We start from the raw sequence: 20,130 nt of genomic DNA, 5'->3' as shown, positions 1-20,130 counted from the left end.
GTTGGATCCACCCTGCTGCGCCACCTGTAAAGTAAGGCCGCAGCATTAGGATGGTTGCCCTGGCCCCCACAGAAAATGCGACTGGGCACTTCCTACCGGGGGAGTCGTGTGCAGCTGCCCGGCCAAGACTGTATTTGAAGCAACGTGTGGCGCCACACCGGCATTCCCAGCCCCAAGTAACCACCAGCAAAAGAGAGGCCGACGTGGCCAGTGAGAAGTGGTGGCTGCAGCACTACATTTAAATAAAGAGGAAGATCTGATAATAAGCGTCCCTCAAAGGAACTCTCATGTCATGTACAAGTGAACCCTGCGTGTTGCAAAACCCTGCACCGGCATCTCCCACATCAAGAAAGATACCGAGGCCTGAAAGGTGCAGTGAATGCAGCGCCAGCTAGCGGTTATGTGTTTGTACCGCAACCTGCCCTGAGTGTTCGGAGGAGGGGCGTCACATACTGGAGGTTTCAATGTAGGGATAGAGACACGTGCACACAGAACAGAGCCACCATGCAGCCATCAATGCCCCAAACATTAAAGCACCGACACTGCGAGTAGAGCCCACCAAGCATTCTCCCTGCCTGCAGCAGAATCAAGCACAAACCCGAGTTGAGGCCACGTCGCCTTGCATGAACTGAGAAGCCCCCCTTTCCCTCCCCCCACCATTTCCCCAGTGGCAATAGGTCACTGCTGCTCTGTCGCCACAGTAAGAGACCAGCCAAGAGTGCGCCACAAACCCCGGTGGGCTGCCGAGTGTTTTGAAGTGGAGTGACTGTGAACCCCTGTAGAGAGACAACCCCAAGAAGGCCAAAGCTTCCCATGCTAAGAAAGCTGCCAAGAGTACAGCAAACGGAGTGGAGCCAATGGCAGCGCCCCAGAAGAATAAAGGAAGCACGGCAGGGGAGGAGACTGGTACCCTGCAAGCCCTGCTCTTCAGCCTGCAAGTACTGCCCGGGATCAAGGCTGAATGCGCATTGGCCAGAGAGCAGAGGCCACACTCGGATAAGGAAAGTACCCAGGGAGAGACGACAGACCAGCACCTGCAGTGGCCCCCTAGTGGAGAACTGCTGCCACTGCAGGAGATGAAAGGCACGCAAGGTTCCAGCAGAGGGCACCCATGGAGAAAGACTAAGAGTACGAGGTTGCAGGTGCACAGAGGGCCGCACCTGCTGCAAATAAGACCGCAGGAGCCCGAGAAGGAGCCCACAGAGAAGTAAGAAGCAATGCTGCATGATAGAGGCCACACCGGCTGGCCACCTCCGCATCGAATAGCCACCGTTGGCCCATCATTGAGCATTTTCACAGGGAGTGACAGACCCTGTCAAGCATGCCTGAATGGAGGCAGGGACAAGTGCTGCAATTGCGCAGTCTTGCGGTGCAAGCGCTATGCCTTCGAGTGAAAAAGAGGAGATGAAAGAAAGTGGCAATCCTCCATCCAGGAGGCAGAGCACCAAGAATATCCCTGAGGAAGGGACAGGGCCTGTGAGAGGTCCACGAGGACATGAAGAGTCCGTTCTACTGACTGGAGAGAACCTGTGAGAGTCTGTGAGGAAATGAAAAGTCAATTCCTACCGACAAGACCAGGCCTGTGAGAGGCCATAATGGATGAAGAGAAATAGTCCTATGACCAGAACACAACCAGGGAGGTCCATGTAAACTGCGTGTCGCAGCGAGAAGCCTGGGTAGGTGAACAAAGAGAAGATAAAAAAAGTCCTGTGGACAGGACATAACCAGGGAGGTCCCTGTGAAGAGAACATCGCAGCGAGAGGCCAGGTCAGAAAAAAGAGTCGAAGAGAAATAGTCCTGTGAACAGGATGCGCCGGGGAGGTCCAGTGAAGAGAGCATCACTGCAAGAGGCCTGGACAGAAGAGGGAAGAACTTGGTATGACGCCATGTCATGGAAGATTCCAGGAGAAGAGCGTGGCAAGATGTACATTGCCACATCGTAAAGAAGAAGATGAAAGAGGAGGAGGAGAGTGGCACGATGCCACATTGCAAGAAAATGTGATGAGCAGAAGAGTTTGGCATGAGGCCACAGTACAACATTGTTCTCCTCTTCTTTCATCTTCTTCTTTGCAAAGTGTGTGATAGACCCATCACCCGGAAGATCACTGACAGTCATCAGTGATTGTCATTGTTGTCAAGTTAATCACTAGAACCAGCTAAGGAACTTTGCACATCCAGTGTGGAGCAACAAGGCATCCCTGGCACTGTGGGAGGCGGACACCCAGAACCCATCTGTTAGTCCCCAGTGAACCCGAGTCCTGCTGAAGAGAGCGCACTCTACCATTGTACCATCTACCCTGGGGGTTGCACGAGCGAGTTGGACGTGGCCCCATTGGGAGTTTCACAGCGATCCCTTTGCACGGCCTAAGTGAGTCCCTGTACACCCCACGCAGTCCTGTGATAATCCAGGGGCAAAGGCCTCAAGGGAATTCCCGTGTGAGGGAATCCCGGCATGAGAGATGTGTCTGCTGCTGCTCCACGATGGGCACCCGGAGGCACAGAGGTCGAGGAGGGAGACTGGTCACCCAAAGACTATTTGGTAGATACCTCTGCACCGGAGTCCTGCTGGCAAGAGCACACAAACCGTGAGACCAGTGGCGGCTCCTCCGCTAAGGCAGAGGAGCATCACCCCACTGCTTTAAAGCAGTATAATTGAAAAAATAAAATGATAATAACAGAGTTTCTTATTTTATTTTTTGTATTCCTGTAGCCACCAGGTTAGGGCAGGGCGTTGCTGGGATCCCTAGACGTCGGAGTGGCTGCTGCTGCACCTAAAGTCCACATGACTGTTTGGCCGGCCACCTCGTGTCGGCCAAACATTCATGCGCACTTTACATGTTCTCCACCCAGGCTGAATAACAGCCTGGGTGGAGAACATGCCCAGGCTCCCTTTCCCTCTCTGAGCTCCGAAACACAGCGCTCAGACCTATCACAATGCTGCTATCACAGGCATTGTGATTGGTCAAGGGAGTCTAGAAACATGGGTGCTCCCTCTTCATGCGAGGAGAGGCGGCGGCTGACGACTGTGACCAGCAGGTACGCTTTTTTTAAAATTTCCTAACCACCCCACTACCTACACTCACCACCGTCCCCTACCAGTTGCCACTGGTTGAGACCACCACCCTTTGTGGCTGAACGAGTTACTTGGATGCGGTCCTGTTGGTGGTTCCTTAGTGCCCCCTTCATGTGGCCTATGGGAGGCCCGCACAGCCCACACAGTCCTGTGGTAGCCCAGCGTAAAGAGCCTCAAGAAAGTTCCCATGTGGGGCAATCCTGGTACGAGAGAGAGAAGTCTGAAGCTACTCCACTAACCGGTACGGGTAAGCACCATGGCCTCCGAGGAATACTCTCAACCTGTCTTTCCGGGCTTTGCCATCCATGCAGACAGGGTGCCTTCAACAATATCTATGCAGCGGACCCCACCACTTTTCGTGATGCACCCTCAAATTGAACTGTGTAAATAAAGTCCAACACCATGAGACCAGGCGGGACAGAACAACAATGCCTAGGTGGACCGAAACCTCACAGACCTGTGAGTGAGAGATCTGGTCTTCATCCACAGTGCATTTCATGCCCAGAGTCATCTGGTTAAACTACGGAGGCATGCTGAGATCCGCCTGGTGCTACCACCTGCACTTGTCCACTCATTCTGTCCTGCAGACCGCCTGAAAAGACTCTGTGGTGATTTGTTTGATTGTTTTATTCTTTCTCACAGGTTGGACTCATCGTTTCTTTTCTATAAAGTTTGGGAGGGATGTAGTGTCCTGCTGGACACGTCCCAGTGTTTGGTACTCTAGTGTTTTTCAGGGGCGGCTCCTCCATTAGGGCGAAGGCGCGTCGCTCCACTGCTTTCTCGCAGTGCGAGAAGCAGAAACATAAAATGGTATTTTAAATACCATTTTATGTTTCTGCTTCTTGCACTGCGAGAAAGCAGAAGTCAGGGTATGCCTGGTTGAGGTCGGGCGGGAGGGTATGCCTGGTTGAGGTCGGGCGGGAGGGTATGCCTGGTTGAGGTCGGGCGGGAGGGTATGCCTGGTTGAGGTCGGGCGGGAGGGTATGCCTGGTTGGGGACCGGCGGGTCGGGGAGCAGTAGCATGCACCACTCTAAGAACCATGACTGTTTGGTCGGCCCTCTGGGGCCGGCCATACCAGTCATGCACACTACATTTTCTCGATGTAGGCTGCATGCAGCCTACATTGAGAAAATGGCCTCCCTAGAGGCGCCCGGTTTGGCGTTGTCCGTACAAATCACAACGCTGCCATTGCAGTGTTGTGATTGGCTTACTGGAGGGGAGGGAGCATGCCTGTTCCTGTTCAGGAGCAGGAAAACACCAAACGTGTGACCCGGCCCAAGAGAAGAGGTGGTGCGGGACCCGGTCAGGTAAGTTTACTTTTTATTTTTCCTCTAAACCTCCCCCTTCCCACGACCCTCCCACCTGCGAGTATTGCTAGCCGCGACTGGTGTTTCCACCAGCCACTCCCTGAGGGCTGGCTGCCACACTCACCCCACACCCATCCATCACAGGCATCGCCTGCTAATAAAAGGGGCCGGGCGCACAGGCCCTGGAGCAGTTCCAGTTACTATAATGATGCGTCCATGTCATCATTTAAAATTAGGACCCTACACAGTAGAGCACTCCAAGCATCCATAAGGCTAAGAGTTAAGTACTTCACTAAACAGTCAAATAAATACGCACAAATACATCCATTGTTTGGGATTTACACAGGATAACAGTTGATGTGTCCACTCAGTAGTCCCGAACGCTGGAATTAAAAGATTTGCGGTATCACCAATTTATCATACCCACGTGCGTTACGCTTTTATTATTGCGCCATAATTTGCTTGGAGCCGGGAGGTTTGCGGTCGACTGGTGTGAGTGGTTTCATTGCTCTGGCCGGCTGCAAGCGCGCATGCGCACGCTTCAGTTTTGAAAACAAGACTTTTTCATAACCAGTGGGGACTTGCGCAAGAGGTTGAAAGAGGAAATGCCACAAGGGCAGCACTGTGAGGCCGTCGTTTGCTGCGATTAAACGAGGCTTATCGCATATTTCCCAGATCTGCTCTAATAATCGGGCCTTTCTTGAACAGAACAAAAGCCGCGCGGTGGCAACGGGGTTGGAAATCATACTACGCTTTTCCCTCAGACAGCGAAGAACTAGGAATTTAATCTAAAGTAACAGTTCCACATTCTTAGAAAAAAAGAGAAATCCGAAGTGTCACCGGACAGAAGTGTTTCATTTCCCGTTCACTTCTCTCCGACTTCTGTTGAACTTGCATTGCCCATCCCCCAGAAATACTACACTGCCAAAACTCGCCTCCCACTTCTAAAATATTTGACTGCTGGGGGTGTGCACGCCTTGGTCAAAATAGCATCATAAACTTTATTTATTTATTTATGCATTTTTATATAGCGCGGACTTTACCCGAAGGCGTCAGAGCGCTTCACATTAGGAACAGAAATGAAACATAATGAGAAACATTACAAAAGAACAGATTGCAAAAGCATACGTTACGTTACATAAGGTAATAGTGACAATTGTGAGCAAACAAAATACATGAGGTAGTAAAAATTGTGAGCAACCAAAAATACATGAGGTAGTCAAAAGTGCACAAGAGGAAAAGTGACAAGTGTGCAGTTATAAGAGAAAACAGAGTATAATTTGAGGTATAATACTGCAATAAGTGCTAGATACTCAGGCACAGGAACAAGCGTTGCGCAGGCAAAGGTGGCACTTGTGCAAGTATCAAAGGTAAAAACATGTGAGAGGTAGCAACAGTGTGTTACAAGGGCAAAGTGGTGTGTGCATGTTACAAAAGGGCACCGAACACAAGTACATGGAGAATACTGCAAAAAGGCAGACACTCCAACCACAGGAATACACTGGGAAGGCACTACCATGGTCATGGAAAGTAGAAATTATCAGTAGTGGGAAGTCTTCCTCCAAATAGCAAGAGGACGTGAATTACTTTTGGAGGTGTCTCTGGAGGAGGAGAACTTTGAGGTCCCTTTTGAAGGCCTGGGAGGAGGCGGTGGTCCAGAGCTGAGGCGGAAAGGAGTTCCAGATTCTCACTGCGTTGCCTGAAAAGGATTGGGCCATTGTTCTTTCCTTCTTGAAAGTGGGAGGTTCAAGCAGTAGATTCTCCGCATTGCGTGAAGGTCTAGAGCCTCCAGAGAGTTTCAGTTTATTCGCCAGCCTGCTCGAACCCCTTTGGGAAGCACTGTTAACCATCTTTGCCAATCAGCCGTCTAATGGATGCCATGCGCACTTTATATGTGCATACCTGGCAACCTGAAGAATAGTTTCACCTGTGAGGAGGAGGCGGGCCTCATGCCACGAAGTACCTAAGAGGCACTTTTGAACCCCACCCTGCCCACAGGCCCTCTTCCCCCCCAAAAAAAACCAATAATTTGCAATGCAATAGGTCTCACATTTACAAGAGTTTCGTAAATGCGACACCTATTGCATTACAAATGCTAGTCGCACCCCTTTCTTTAGATGAGCCGTGTCTAAAGAAAGGGGTGTGGCGCCCTTAGAGTGAAAGCGCAGCATGGCGCACTTTTGCAAAAAAAAAAAAAATATATTTGTCAAGTTGACCAACATATGCTTTTTCTGTGGCCGACAAAGTGTAAGTGCTGCATGGAGAATTTAAAAAAAAAAAGAATTAAATAGTAAAAAAAAAAATATGCAGCTGTGTTTGGAGCAGCAAGTAAAGCAAAGGCACGGCCGCCACTATCAGCGTGGCGTAGCGTGCTAGGTGAAAAAAAAATAATAAAGCTGTTGCGCGAGAGCCTGTCCTGCCTGCAGCAGCAGGCATGCGAAAACCATTAAACAAAATAGCGCTCGGGGCTGTAATTAAAGCCTACCGATCAACAACACATATAAAGGGAGGTGTCCTCATGGGAAGATACAAATGAAGACAAGGCGGTACTGAGGAGGGATTAACAAGCTGCCTATTTACGAATCAGAAGCCAGCATTTATGAAGGGCAGTGACACAAGCCAATGACAAAATGGCCGGAGAGTGGGACGGGGAATCAAGTACATACTCCAATACAGCATGGCTTGCAGAGCAGCGCATGCGCAGCCCAGGCTCGACCTAAAAAGCTTGCTGAGGCTGGTGCGGATGTCCTGGGGTGTTTTCACTCCCCTTAATAGACGTGGGCAGTTCAAAGCATTGGAAAACAAGCTTGAAAATCACCATTTACAGTAGTTTTTAGCTCTTTTTTCCATGCCACCATGTGATAGCGGCTCCTCACCAGAAGACCCTGTGATGGGAGCCGATTTTGTGCGTCATACGGTGGCACCACATGAGTAGGCAGGTATATATGCAACACGTCAGACATATGCCATATTTGCCGAGATCCAGCTCTATACTAAGAGTGCATCCAGTTTAAGTGGTGATAAGGTGGATGCTACCCAGGTAAACCCCCCCCCCACCTCAAAGCTCATCATGCAAGAATAGAGTGTCCAGATCGCTCCATGGCACACCACTCTTCCATTTCCTGGACTTTGCTTTTGCATACCATAGTTGTCAGGTGTATTGGTCCAATTCGCTCAATTAAAATGAACCAAGACTGCAACTCGGAAGAATACATTAATATGCAAAAGCAAAGTCCAATAATGGAAAAGTTGTGTCTCTGTGACGTGGCGTCATCTGTTCACTTCCAGAATACCAATGAGTGCACAAGCCTAAGCATCATTTGTTAACACAGCAAGCTGTTGTCTTTTCAAGTAATCTTCCTGAATGTGAGCGACCACTGCCCTGACACTCTTATTCCTATTCAGCAAGGTTACCAGAGCGCCGGGGCCTGATATACAGGTTTAGGACAGTGCTTCCTATTTCCAGGTCTGATTTTAGAGGAGAACATAGAACAGGATTTCCCTGTCACAGCCTTGTCACCATTAGAAGAAAGAAAAAATCCAGCGAATTTCAATTATCTTCGAATCAGTTCATGCCACGAGAGATGCATGTACCACATGGTTACATTTATTATAGAACATAGTGTGTTATACACTACAAAAAAAGCATAGATAAAGATCCTGGCAGTATATTTTAATGTTGTGGTTTGTAAATCTTCCATTTACAAATTACAGATTCCACTTAATCAGCCAACACATGTTTTGCCCTTTGGTGGCGTGGAGGCCTAGAGCTTTTTTAAGGATAAGAAGAATCACTCTGTCTTGCGTCAGATATGACAGAATAATTGCGTTTGGCCCGAGCGTTCAAGCATAGTTATACGGCACTGCACCGTTTCATACCTTATTGTTTAGGTTTTACTGTTTAATAAACAGTCAGCTGTACTGTATGAATATGGCATGAATGTGCAGTGAGATATGTTCTTCAATAAGCCTTATTCAGGGGGACAGCTCCACTCCAAAGAAGGGTCACAGAGGCCTCTCACTAAGGTATTACATCACATGACTCTCCTTTGCCTATAGGTGAGATTCCCATGCATCTCTCCAGTGGAGCACTGGTGGATTGAAAAAAGATCAGCAGAACCCATGTTTGCTGCACCTCTGGAGCAATGAAATTGCACACATTGAATGAAAAATGCAATCTACTCAGACAGCTAGTTTTTAATTTGTTGTCTGCCAGACAGAGAAGCAGTCTGGTTTGCTAATAACATCTTGGGAACATTCAGAAAACTTCCATGGGAATGCACTCTGCCCATTACTGCCCATTGGCTTTCTGGTTTTGAATTCACATTTTCTTGCTCTCTGTTTGCTGGCGTTATTGGTTTATGGCTGTCCAGCTTGAGTTTGTCCCTTCCATAGCCCATACCCTATTACCTATATTCTTCTACCAGCACTAGTGTTCTGTCAATAGGTCTTTAAAGCTTGTTCTTATCTTGCCACATTTGCTGTGCATCCAAAGACAGAGATTGAATGTCAGACTCTGTCTTCCAGAGAGCTTGGTGTTTACTTTTCTTTCTCAGACTAACAAATGGAGAGGATTTATGTGACAATCATACTGGCTTCCTGGGGATGTGTTGGAGAAAGGCTGAACAATAAAAAAACAATTCTAGCACACATTTCGATGCCTCTAAATGAACTGTGCAGATATTTCCGAGGATATCAGAATTAGCAAAGCACAAATGAAGCACGTTTTTAGTCATTCTGAAGTGTGGAAATAAATATTTTAATACGATCAAAACAAATTGATACACTCTGTGAGGATATTAACACATATTTTGTGTGCTGTACATATTTATCAGTAAAACTGTATGTCTGTGCAAATGTGATGGTCATTTCAATTGAAGATGTGTTGTCTGTAATGGCAGTGCACTACCACACCATATATATTCCACTTTACCACACCATACATATTCCACTTTACCACACCATACATATTCCACTTTACCACACTCCATTCTACTCTGCACCACTCCACACCACTGCACTCTACTCCGTACCACTCCACACTACGCCACTTTATACTGTGTCACTGCCTTCTACTCTGCACCACTCCATGCTATACCACTCTACTCTATGAAAATGCACTCTACCCCACTCTACTCTGAACCACTGCACTCTACGCCACTCTACTTTGCACTACTCTGCGCTACTCTACTCTCCAACACTGCACTATATGCCAATGTACTCTACTTTGTACCACCCCACTCTACTGTCACACCATTTCACTCTACTCTGAAAAATTTACTCTGAGCCACTCCACTCTGTGCCGCTTCACTCTGCGCCATTGCACTCCACTCTGCACCATTGCACTGCACGCTGCACCATTGCCATCCACTCTGCACCACTCCACTCTGCACCACTCCACTCTGTAACACTGCCAGAGCCGGACTGAGAAGCAAAATCGGCCCTGGCAAAGTGCTCTGCCAGCCCCCTGGTGGTGCGGCTGAGCTCTTTGGCGGGGCCGGATTTCGGACGATTTTGTAACAGAGACAATTTTGCCCAAAACCGGCCCCCACCCTTACGGCACCCCGGGGGATTGCCCGGTGCCCGCAAAGGCCAGTCTGGGCCTGAACACTGCACTTTGCCACTGAACAATGTGCCACTCTACTCTGCACCACTACGCTCTATACTCCTGCACTCTTCTCTGCACCACTCTATGCCACTCTACTGAACTCTAAGCCAATGCACTGTACGCCGCTACACTCTATGCTGCTACATTCTACACCACTCAACTCTGCATTCCGCTACTGCACTTTATGCCCCCCTGCAACACTGCAATCTCGTCCACTGAGCTCTGTCACTCTGTGCCACAGCATTCTATGCCACTGCAATCTACTTTGCACCACTCAATGCCACTCTACACCAATGCATGGTACGCCACTGCCCTCTAATCTGCACTACTCTTCTGCACTCTACGCCAATACACTGTATGCCACTACACTCTATGCTAATCCCCTCTAAGCCACTCATCAACACTGCATTCTGTGCCACCTCACTCTGCACCTCTCGACTCAAATCTGCACCACTCTACTCTATGCCAGTGCACTCTACCCCCACTCTACTATGCACCACTGTACTCTTCACAATTAAACTCTACACCACCCCAGTGTAGGGCACTCCACTCTACAGCACTCCACTCTATGCCACTCCACTCCGTGACATTGTATTCTACACCCCTACTCTATGCCACTGCACTCTACCCTGTACTACGTCACTCGACAGTGCACAACTCCACCCTATGCCACTTTTCTCTTCTCTTAAACTATCTACTCTCCGCCGCTGCCCTCTATGCCACTGCGTTCTAATCCACTCTACTCTGTGCTACTCTACTCCACTCTACACCAAACAACGTTGCACCCCTCTGTACCACTCTACTCTGTTGTGCACCACACTACTCTATCCCACAGTGCTCTACGCCACTCTAAACCACTGCGCTCTATGCTAAGGCACTCTATGCCACTGCACTCTACGCCAATTACTCTGCACCACTGTACTCTACGCCACTATACTCTGCAATAAACAACTCTGTACCAATGCACTCTACTCTATACCACTTCACTCTACTAAAGTGCACTCTGTGCCAATCCACTCTAGGTGACTCTAATCTGCTCTGCACCAGTGCACTCTATGTCACTCTACTCTATGCCACTTCACTCTACGCCACTCCACGCCACTGCACTTAACGCTGTACCACTCCACTCATACCGTCACACCAATTCACTTTACTCTGAAACAATCCACTCTGCACCACTCTACTCTACGACACTTCACTCTACCCTGCACCACTCCACTCTGTGCCACATCCCTCGACCCAACTCTGCAACACGGTACTCTCTGCCACTGAACTCTACACCACTCCACTCTGCACCACTCCACTCTACTTTGCACCTCTGCACTTTATGCCAATACACTGTACGCCACTGCACTCTGTGGCACTCTATTCTGCATCGCTGCACTCTACACCACTGCACTCTTTGCCAATCCATTCTAAATTACTCTAATCTACTCTGCACCACTGCCCTGTATGCCACTTCACTCTAAGCCTCTCTACTCTATTCCAATGCACTCTACGCCACTCTACTATGCATCACTGTACTATTCACACCTATACTCTGTGCCACTCCAGTCTACACTGTACGCCACTCTATTCTACTCCGCACTGCTGCACTCTAAGTCACTGCGCTATAAGCCACTCTACTCTTAACTACTGCACTCTATGCCAATGCACTGTACACTAATGCACTCTGCACCACTGCAATCTATGCCACTCTACTCTGCAAGACTGCACTCTATGCCACTGAACTCCACACTACTTTGCACCACTGCACAACGCTCTCTATGGCTTTGGTCTCTATGCCACTGCACTCTACTCTGCACCACTCAAATCTACACCCCCCTGCTGCATTCTTTGACACTCTACTCTGCCACTCTACTCTGCATCACTCCACTCTATTCCACTTCACTCAATGCAACTCTAATCTACTGTGCACCACTGCCCTCTACGCGACTGCCCTTTATGCCACTCTAACCTGCACTGCTCCACTCTACACCACTTCACTCTACTCTGAAAGAATCTACTTTACGTCACTCCATGCTGCGTCACGAAACTCTATTCTACTTTAATCTGTACCACTGCACTCTATGCCACTGCCCTGTACACCACTTTTCTCAAAACCAATGCGCTCTCCGCCACTGCACTCTACGGCAATCTACTCTTTACGCCACTTCACTCTAGGCCAATCTCCTTCACTCTGAGACTTCCCAGTCTACAACACTCCATGGTTCTACACTCTGACAGTCTATAACACTCTACTCCACTCTATGCCTCTCTACACTACTCCACTCTATGATGCTATGCGCACCTCCCTCTATGCCACTTTACTCCAATCTATTCTATGACACACTACTTAACTAGCACACTCTATGCCACTCTATTCTACTCCAGTCTACAACACTCCACTCTACTACACTACTCCATTCTATGCCACTCCATTCTGCACCAATCCACTCTGCTGTACACCACTCTGACACACTGTGCCACTTCACTGACACTACTCGAAGTCACTCACCTCTACAACACTCTACTCCACTCTATGCCCTTCCACTCTACCACACTCTACTCCCTCCACGACACTCGACAGCACTTTACGCCAACCCATGACAGTACACAACACTCAACACCACCCCATGAGACTCCACTTCATGCCACTCAATTCTACGCCACTCCACAACTCTCTATGACATTCCATAACACTCTACTCTTCTCCAGTGTATATTACTCCACACCACTCTCCTTTAAGCCACTAACATTAGCCATGCGGAACAACAGTCATGCTAGTGTACAACATTGCTAAATCATATTGGCAAAGTCAATAGCTCTTGCATAGGGAGACCTAATGGTTTTGCCAATGTTTTTCTGTAATGAGGGCCATCTATTTTTGTGATCTTTTCTTCAGTAGTGTAGATGAGTAATTGTTATGACATTGTTGTATCATTTTGTTCATAACTGAAGTTATGTTATTATTTTTTACCTGTGGGGGTACAAGCCGAGGTAGTAAAAGTAGTGTTAAATCTTATATGGATCAAGCTCCCAAAAAATCTTCATCATCATTTGGGGATGATTTTTTCCAATGTAATGATGGTCAACATTTTAGGTCCACCGACAGACCACTCACTGTTAGTGGTCTTTTGTTGATTAACTATTGTGTAAAATACTCCCACCAGCCCATTGTTCGTCATTGGTTGGCTTTCTTGTCGACATCATTTGCTTGCTTCTTATTCAATAGCTTTCTGCCTCTGCTTCTGTTTGACCCTCCTCTGGAGCACAGCTTATTTACCATCCTTTTGATCGGATGAATGTATCCTTCAACAGCTGACATCACGGAACAACTTTCTTTTTAAGTTCTTCATGGGACTTTGTATTTTGTTTGTTCTCGCTCTCTCCTGTGTGCTGCTTCCCACTCACATCGCTGCCAGGCCAGCCTGTCTGTTGTCTAGTGGCGGCCGTCACAGCTCGCGGGTGACGGGGTCGTGCAGGCGGGGGAGTTGCGCAGTTGAGTTCGCAATATTAAAAAAACATACCTTGCTGCCGGTCCCGTGTCTCTGCTCCTGCTCTCGTCTATGGACAGGAAGCACAGCCAGGCCCCACTGACCAATCACAATGCTGCAATGCTGCGTTGTGAATGGTGTGAGTGCCTTGACATGGCGCTCAGCCAGGGGCTGGAGGGGTGGGCATGTTCTCCATGCATGCTGTAATGCAGGCTGCATGGAGAACAGGGAAAGTGTTACTGGTTTAGGCAGCCCGAGAGTGCCGACCAAACAGCCATTGTGCCCTTAGGAGTGGGCACGACTCCTGCCCTGCTCTGAGCGCAGAGCAGGCCCTCCGACCCACAAAGCAGCACGAAGTTATTATAATTTTATGTTTTGTGCTTTGCACTGCTCAAAAGCATTGGGGCGATGCTCCTCTGCCATAACTGAGGTGCCCCCACCTCTGTTATCTAGCCCCCGCATTGTGTGATGCTGGTGGTCACCAATGAGAAGAGGGTGGAGAGGGCCATCATCAGACAACTACATTGGTACTGTTAGTTTTTTTACTGACAAGGGAGTGAATGTTGGTCAAGGGCTTAACTACTGGCGTTGGTGTTCCTGGGAGCAGTGATGTATTTTTGGGTGGGATGGGAGGAAGAGTGTGAGTAGGTATTCGACAGTGTGTGCTTTCCCACTGAACACGCCATCTTCAAGAAAGATGGTTATGTGGCAAATGCTGTCATGTGGTCATGATGTCAACCGGTTGCTCTTTGAGGTGCAGTCACTGTTGGGTGACCTCTAGGGGGCGCTGGAAAGCAGCGTTGTCCTTCGTGGTACATGTGCCTTTCTGAGTTCAGTATTTTGAAAAACAAAGGGGTCCCCTGCTTTCGGGTAGCTTGTCAAGAGCAGGGAGAAAGCAATAAACCTTATTGTCGTATGGTTATCGCCTATTGATGAATCAAAATCATTGCATTAACATTTATGTATTGTGAATACCATGCCGAATTGTGAACATGTGTAGCTGTTATCAACATTACATTGCATCAATATTATGATTCACAGTTTTATTGTCTTGGAAATAAACATCTGTCAGATTTACCACAAAAGAAGTCTGTGAATAGCTGAGTGGAAAGTCTTCTAATGATGTTTTAGTATGTTTTCTTAATTGTATATCAAATAAATATTTTGCTCCTTGGAATACAAAATAAATCAGATCTTGACATTGTTTGTTTTATATCGATCATTCGTACCTTCTTAGATTAGGTCACCCGTGTATTGTAATATGCCTGTAATTTGTGTGCAATTTCTTGCTCGAGATCTATTCCAAAGCTTAATTTCTGGGTTCAGATCAGACACCCAAGTGGCCAGAGGCAGTTCTCATGCTATCTCCATACTGCACCCATCATTTCACATACTTAAAGGTCTGTGGTATGTACGCTTTTGTGCCACATAGTGTTGACCATATCACTGGAACTACACTTAATTTATTGCACAAGTAGGTTATGAGCTGAATAACGGGAAGTAGGAGACGGTCGTTCCCACCACAGACGGGTGATGAGTTATTACAGTATTTCACAACCCTGGTTGGTAGGTCACGTTGTCAAGGACTGGCCAGGACCCTGCCTCTGGGGTTTTGATTGGCTTTTATTTCTGTATTTCAGCCACTGCTACTTGTGCTCCGACAGGTACCAGCTGATAATGAATAGGCGCGCTCCCCTCGGAAGTGCGTCCGTGGCAGGCGGGCTCTTCCTGCGCGTGCCATGGGGCAGGGGACACGTCAGGGCCTGCAGTTTACACAGGGCAGGATTTATCTAACGGAATCCGCAAACTCTGGGAGCAAGAGATTCATCTGAGAATTAATGGGCGCGCTCGCTTCTTGTTTAAAGTCTAACTCTCGGAGGGCGCAGTGAGTCTGCGGGCGGGATTTAAACCCCTGCAGCCGAAGGCGGGCGGCCCTTGCTTCCAGAAGCCGTGAACCCCGGCCATGCCACACTGCGTGTTGAAACCTCTGGCTTGCCCAACCCCTGCGGCGTGCCCTGCAGCGGGCCCTCTCCAGCACTATTTCCCATTTTAGAAGCCTTCATTCTGGGTGCCTCAGATCTTACGAGGCTTTAGACGTGTGTCGGCGTTAGATGGAGGAAGCGGCCGCGGGCTGAGAGGGTGATCTCGGCGGGCTGAGGGGGTGACCTCGGCGGGTGCGGACTGCTCCGAAGGCCACGGCCGATTTCACCCCGGGTGCCTGGGCGCGTGAGAGCAGAGCGGGCCGATGGGAGGCTGTAAGTATGGCTGGCGCCTTGCAGCACTGTGTGTCCGTCACTAGGCGCTGCTGACATGCTTGTGCCACCGAGGACCGAGCATCACTGGTGTGCTCGGTGGTGCTGTGTGCTACTGCATCGAAAGGTTTGGTTTGTTTGTTTTTCAGTAGGAACTCCTCTTATAAATGGAGTAAGTTATTTTTCTGTAATGTAAATGCCGATATTTGTTTCTCGGTTGGCTTTACAAACAACAAATCATTGTGCCAAAAACGAGGAAGTGTGGGGGCAGGAGGAGAGGTCAGTAAAATGCAAACGTCGTCTTGAAATGTGTTTGGTAAAGTCTGGTGAGTGCTGTGGTGATTCTACACGTTCACCTAGAGCGATGGGGCCACCAGAAGCAGAGGGCGTGGTTTAAGTCATGTCGTGGTAATATTATCCGTTGATTTGAAGCAGTGGTCGAAGTTCATTCCAAAAAAGAATGGGAACTGTGTTGCTGCGCATAAGGGGGCGGGGCGAGTGAGTATATGGGCGTGGCTAGAAAACAACATTTCCTGTAACTTTTTTCAGTCTTTCACTTTTTGGTAACTACATACAAGATAACACACAGCTTAAATGAAAATTATGTTAATTAGTAGGAAATGCACTGTCTACATTATGAAACCTCCGTTAATGCCCTGCACCAAATCCAGGTTGGTGCAGTGTGAATAGTGACTTGTGTATGTTTAGTGCTACCAGGTCCCAGTCTGTGACAGAAAGCACAGTGAACATGTAAGTCATTATTTTAAACTTGTATTACACACAGTATAAGACAGGCTGCTACAATGTGCGAAAAGGCTTAAGATAAAACGTCTTTTCGAAAACATAGATTTTTTTCAGGCAATACCCGTGCAGTTTTTTTTATTTTTTTTTATCTATCACTGTCTTTTATAAGCACACACTTCATAGCTTAGCTGGTAGCTCCCTTACAGTACCCTGCAAAAAGAATGAATGTGTGTCCTCAGGAAGCCATTTTTTGATAATGGTCTTTTAAAAACACACACTTCACACCTTAGCTGGTAGCTCCCTCACAATATATCCCAAAAAGAATAAATGTGTGTCATCTGAAAGCTTCATGTGATTCCATCAATTAAAGCCAATACCGGCTTCCAGGCCTCCTTTACATTTGCATGTTAACCAGTTGTGCACATTTGCACTTCTTTCAGGCAAGCAGGCACCCTGGCAAGAAGGCTTGTTTAGCTGTTGGCTCCTCTGTCGGTTTCACTGGACAGGAGGCTCCCTGAATGACACTTTATCTGAAGCATTTCAGCTGGCGAAATAAACTGTCCCGGGAAGGTTGACTTTTGACAAAAAGTAGGGGAACTGTTTTCCTAAAATTAAAAAAGGATGGGCATGTCGTGCCCATCGGATTCTTCCCCCACCACCCCCACTTCGACCACTGATTTGAATAGTGGTTCTTCCTCCAAAACATGGTGCAAACTTTCAACCTGGTGTATTGGCCTCGTGGGTGCATGTTTCCGTGTTGGTTGCTCATTTGCCCAGGATGCAGAGGTCCCGGTGGCTTGTGGCTTCTTGGTCAGCTGGGCAAGCTGTTCCTCAAGCCTCTTATGTATTTGCACAATTAAAACTAAACTTCCTGATGATGATCAGTTAATTCTGCATGCCCAGCACAGTGCTGGGTGCATTTGTAACGGTCACGGAGATGCCACCTGCGCATTGTTAGGCTTGTAACTGATTATATACCTCCACAGTCTGTATGCATCTGCTGAACTGTGACTTGCACACTCTGCAAACAATGTTGTTACTATTCATGTTTGTATTTTTCATGGAACAGAACCAATAAATAGAAGTTTAAATTAAATTGAAAGTAGACTTTCTGCAATTCTGTCAGTTGATCACAGGTGTCTCACCCATCTCCCTTTTCCTGGAGAACTTCTCTAGTCATTGAGCTAGTTCCTTCGGATAAGGCAGCTTTTAATCTATCACCGAGGGCTCTGTCAGCATTGATAGAAGATGAACAGTCTGTTATCCTAGAGCTGCGTCGATTGCCACATGGAGATGCACTTCAGGCCCTTAGCAGATCTGACCTGGTAGCGGAAAGATATTTTCCCTGAATAACAGGTATATTCCACGACTGAAGAGAGTTCAGGCAGATAGGTTACGCTAAGCTTTCTGATCATCTTAGGGACTTTCCTCCTAGCTATATCTATGTGCTTAAAAGAAGGAAAAGGTTTGGCAAGCCATGGCTAGATTTATTTCTCTCCAGTACGAATTTCTTCCTGCATTTTGTTCCCAGATCAGGGATTAAGTTTTGAGGGGGGAGGTGTTGATTTATACACCTTTTACATTGATTGCAAGAACCCCCTGCCAAGAACAGAATGAGGGGGTGTTACAGAGTGTGTCCTATGGTGTCTGTTTTAAAATACAGTGGATCCCCTTTATGCTTGCAGAAGTTCCCAAAATGCAATCAACCCCCATCTTACTTTAACCCCTCCTCTATTTATGGTACTTCCATGTCAAGACAGATAATGATTCATCTTAGTCTCTGAGCCGGGGAACTAGAAACCTTAGTTTGTAGAAGAAAACTGCAGACTGATATTTGGTAACAATCGTACAGCCAGGAAAGTGTGCAATGAAGCCAGTATCCTGTGCTTGGCTTCAGGCATTTATTCACTCATGGTGCTTTTCAGGAATCTTAAATCCACATTGTGTAATCTGATGAAAATTGTCCTGTTTTATTGGACGCTTTGTTGCTGGGGCTGAGATCTCTTCTTTGATGGTGCAGTTAGTGTCAGTAGGGGTGTTCAGCGCACTTTTCCTGCTTAAAATGTTCTGCTTGTTTTTAGGGTTCTCCAGTCTTACCATGTTGGTCCCTTGGGGGAATGTTCCTCCCAAGGTTCACCCTCAAAAATCTTTATTTGTGATGGGCAGTCACAGTTTACAGCTGTTCAGGAGAGTTGGCTACCTTCATCTGCTGAACTGAGATTTTTGCCAAAAGGGTCTGGCTTTATGTCCCGCCTCATCTTTTGTTCTGCACGTGGTGCTGCATCTTACTCTGTGAAGATAATATCTCTCCTCATCTCAGGATAACGTCGTTCATTCATAAAAATGGCCAAACAAGTGGAAATTTAAAAGAAAGGTCAGTTCATTTTAGGATTTCAGATTCATTGTTCGTGTCCAATGGCTCAGGCCAGAGGGTGAATACCTTCAGTTGCTGCACTGGATTGGTGGGCGTGGCTGATTGTTTCTTTGCCAGATGAGAAGAAACAGGTTGATGTGTCAACTGGCATTCACCTTCGGTTCACCAAAGAATGTTTATTTCATGAACGTAAAGTTAGGGTGTCCCTCTATTAGACATTTGATGCACACTGAGCTTCTCCTAAAACATTTATTTCACATTATGAACAGCTTGTGGAGCCTTTTTTTGTGCTGCTGTCCATAGCCTTGCAGACTGCTCAGCCTGTGACAAAGAATTTTGGGGAAATGCTTGTGATCTTATTACTTACCGGCTATCTCCATAAAACTTAATCATATTCCCTTTCATGCAGCCCTGTGATCGCCTTATCTCTTTGTGGATTTCTTACCAAGTTTGGCCTTTCAGGTAACACATGGTTTCGGTAGACGGCACATAATTGTGGGTGGAGGCATGGTTGTATTAATGCTATGTCCACTGGGTGAGGGAGTCCTAACGTTCTAAAAACAGTTTTTCAGAGTAAGTAATGGAATTGCCTGCCCTGGGAGTCATAGGGGACACCCCCCCAAAAAACTATTAGTACTCCGTGTAATGAAGATAACCAGTAAGAGATCACAGCATTTACTCAGCCCCAAAATTGTTGAGTGAATGTTACTCTAGAGGTGATGCATATGGCACCATTTTGCCTAATACGTGGGGCAATCTCCGTATTTTCTAACAATGGTGCAAATGGCGAAGAAGCACCACTCATTTTTTTTTAATGCATGCATATTATACAGATTTTGCCTCAAACTAAAGTTTACTCTAGAGTTGTTTTTACATGTTAATAAATGGAGCGGTTACATGTGTACTTTTCCAAATGTGAAAGATGGGGCAAAGTTCGGGCATATCTGTTTATTGTAGTTTTTAGATAAGCAGCAACAATGTCTTAAAATATATTTTATAATAAAGACCATGCATGGACTGTTTTCTTTCTTTGAAAAAAAATATATACGTAATGAGCAATAAATGGATCAGCGAATTTTTGCACAGATTTCACTTTCTATTTTACCCATTTTAACGCTGCTGCAAAAATATTTGTGTAAAACATGATATATTCTAAGCAACAAACATGGTGTGAAATGAATTTGTTCCCTATATTCTATTTTTTTGCCCCACTAGAAATGTTACATAATATGACCATGAGAATGACATATATTGCAACACGAGCTGCCTCGGTTTGCTCAGCTGTCAAGAGAAAC

General features: G+C 47.1%; 1 protein-coding gene across 2 annotated transcripts in view; it reads left to right on the top strand.

Annotated features, from left to right (window-relative positions):
• FGD4 (FYVE, RhoGEF and PH domain containing 4) overlaps nucleotides 1-20,130 on the top strand; it is a 600,857-nt gene that overhangs the window by 230,156 nt on the left and 350,571 nt on the right. The window contains exon 1 of one of the 2 annotated variants that reach the window (XM_086952772.1): nucleotides 15,128-15,720. The exons of the other annotated variant lie outside the window; for it this stretch is intronic. Within the exon in view, the coding sequence (XP_086808898.1) occupies nucleotides 15,711-15,720 (10 nt within the window). The 5' untranslated portion in view covers nucleotides 15,128-15,710. Of the gene's footprint in view, nucleotides 1-15,127; nucleotides 15,721-20,130 lie in introns of those variants that run through there. 2 annotated transcript variants of the gene reach the window in all.

The sequence above is a fragment of the Lissotriton vulgaris genome, chromosome 1_2 (genome assembly GCF_964263255.1).
Source record: "Lissotriton vulgaris chromosome 1_2, aLisVul1.2, whole genome shotgun sequence".
Classification (NCBI taxonomy): Eukaryota; Metazoa; Chordata; class Amphibia; order Caudata; family Salamandridae; genus Lissotriton; species Lissotriton vulgaris.
This window is presented reverse-complemented; position numbering and strand designations above follow the sequence as displayed.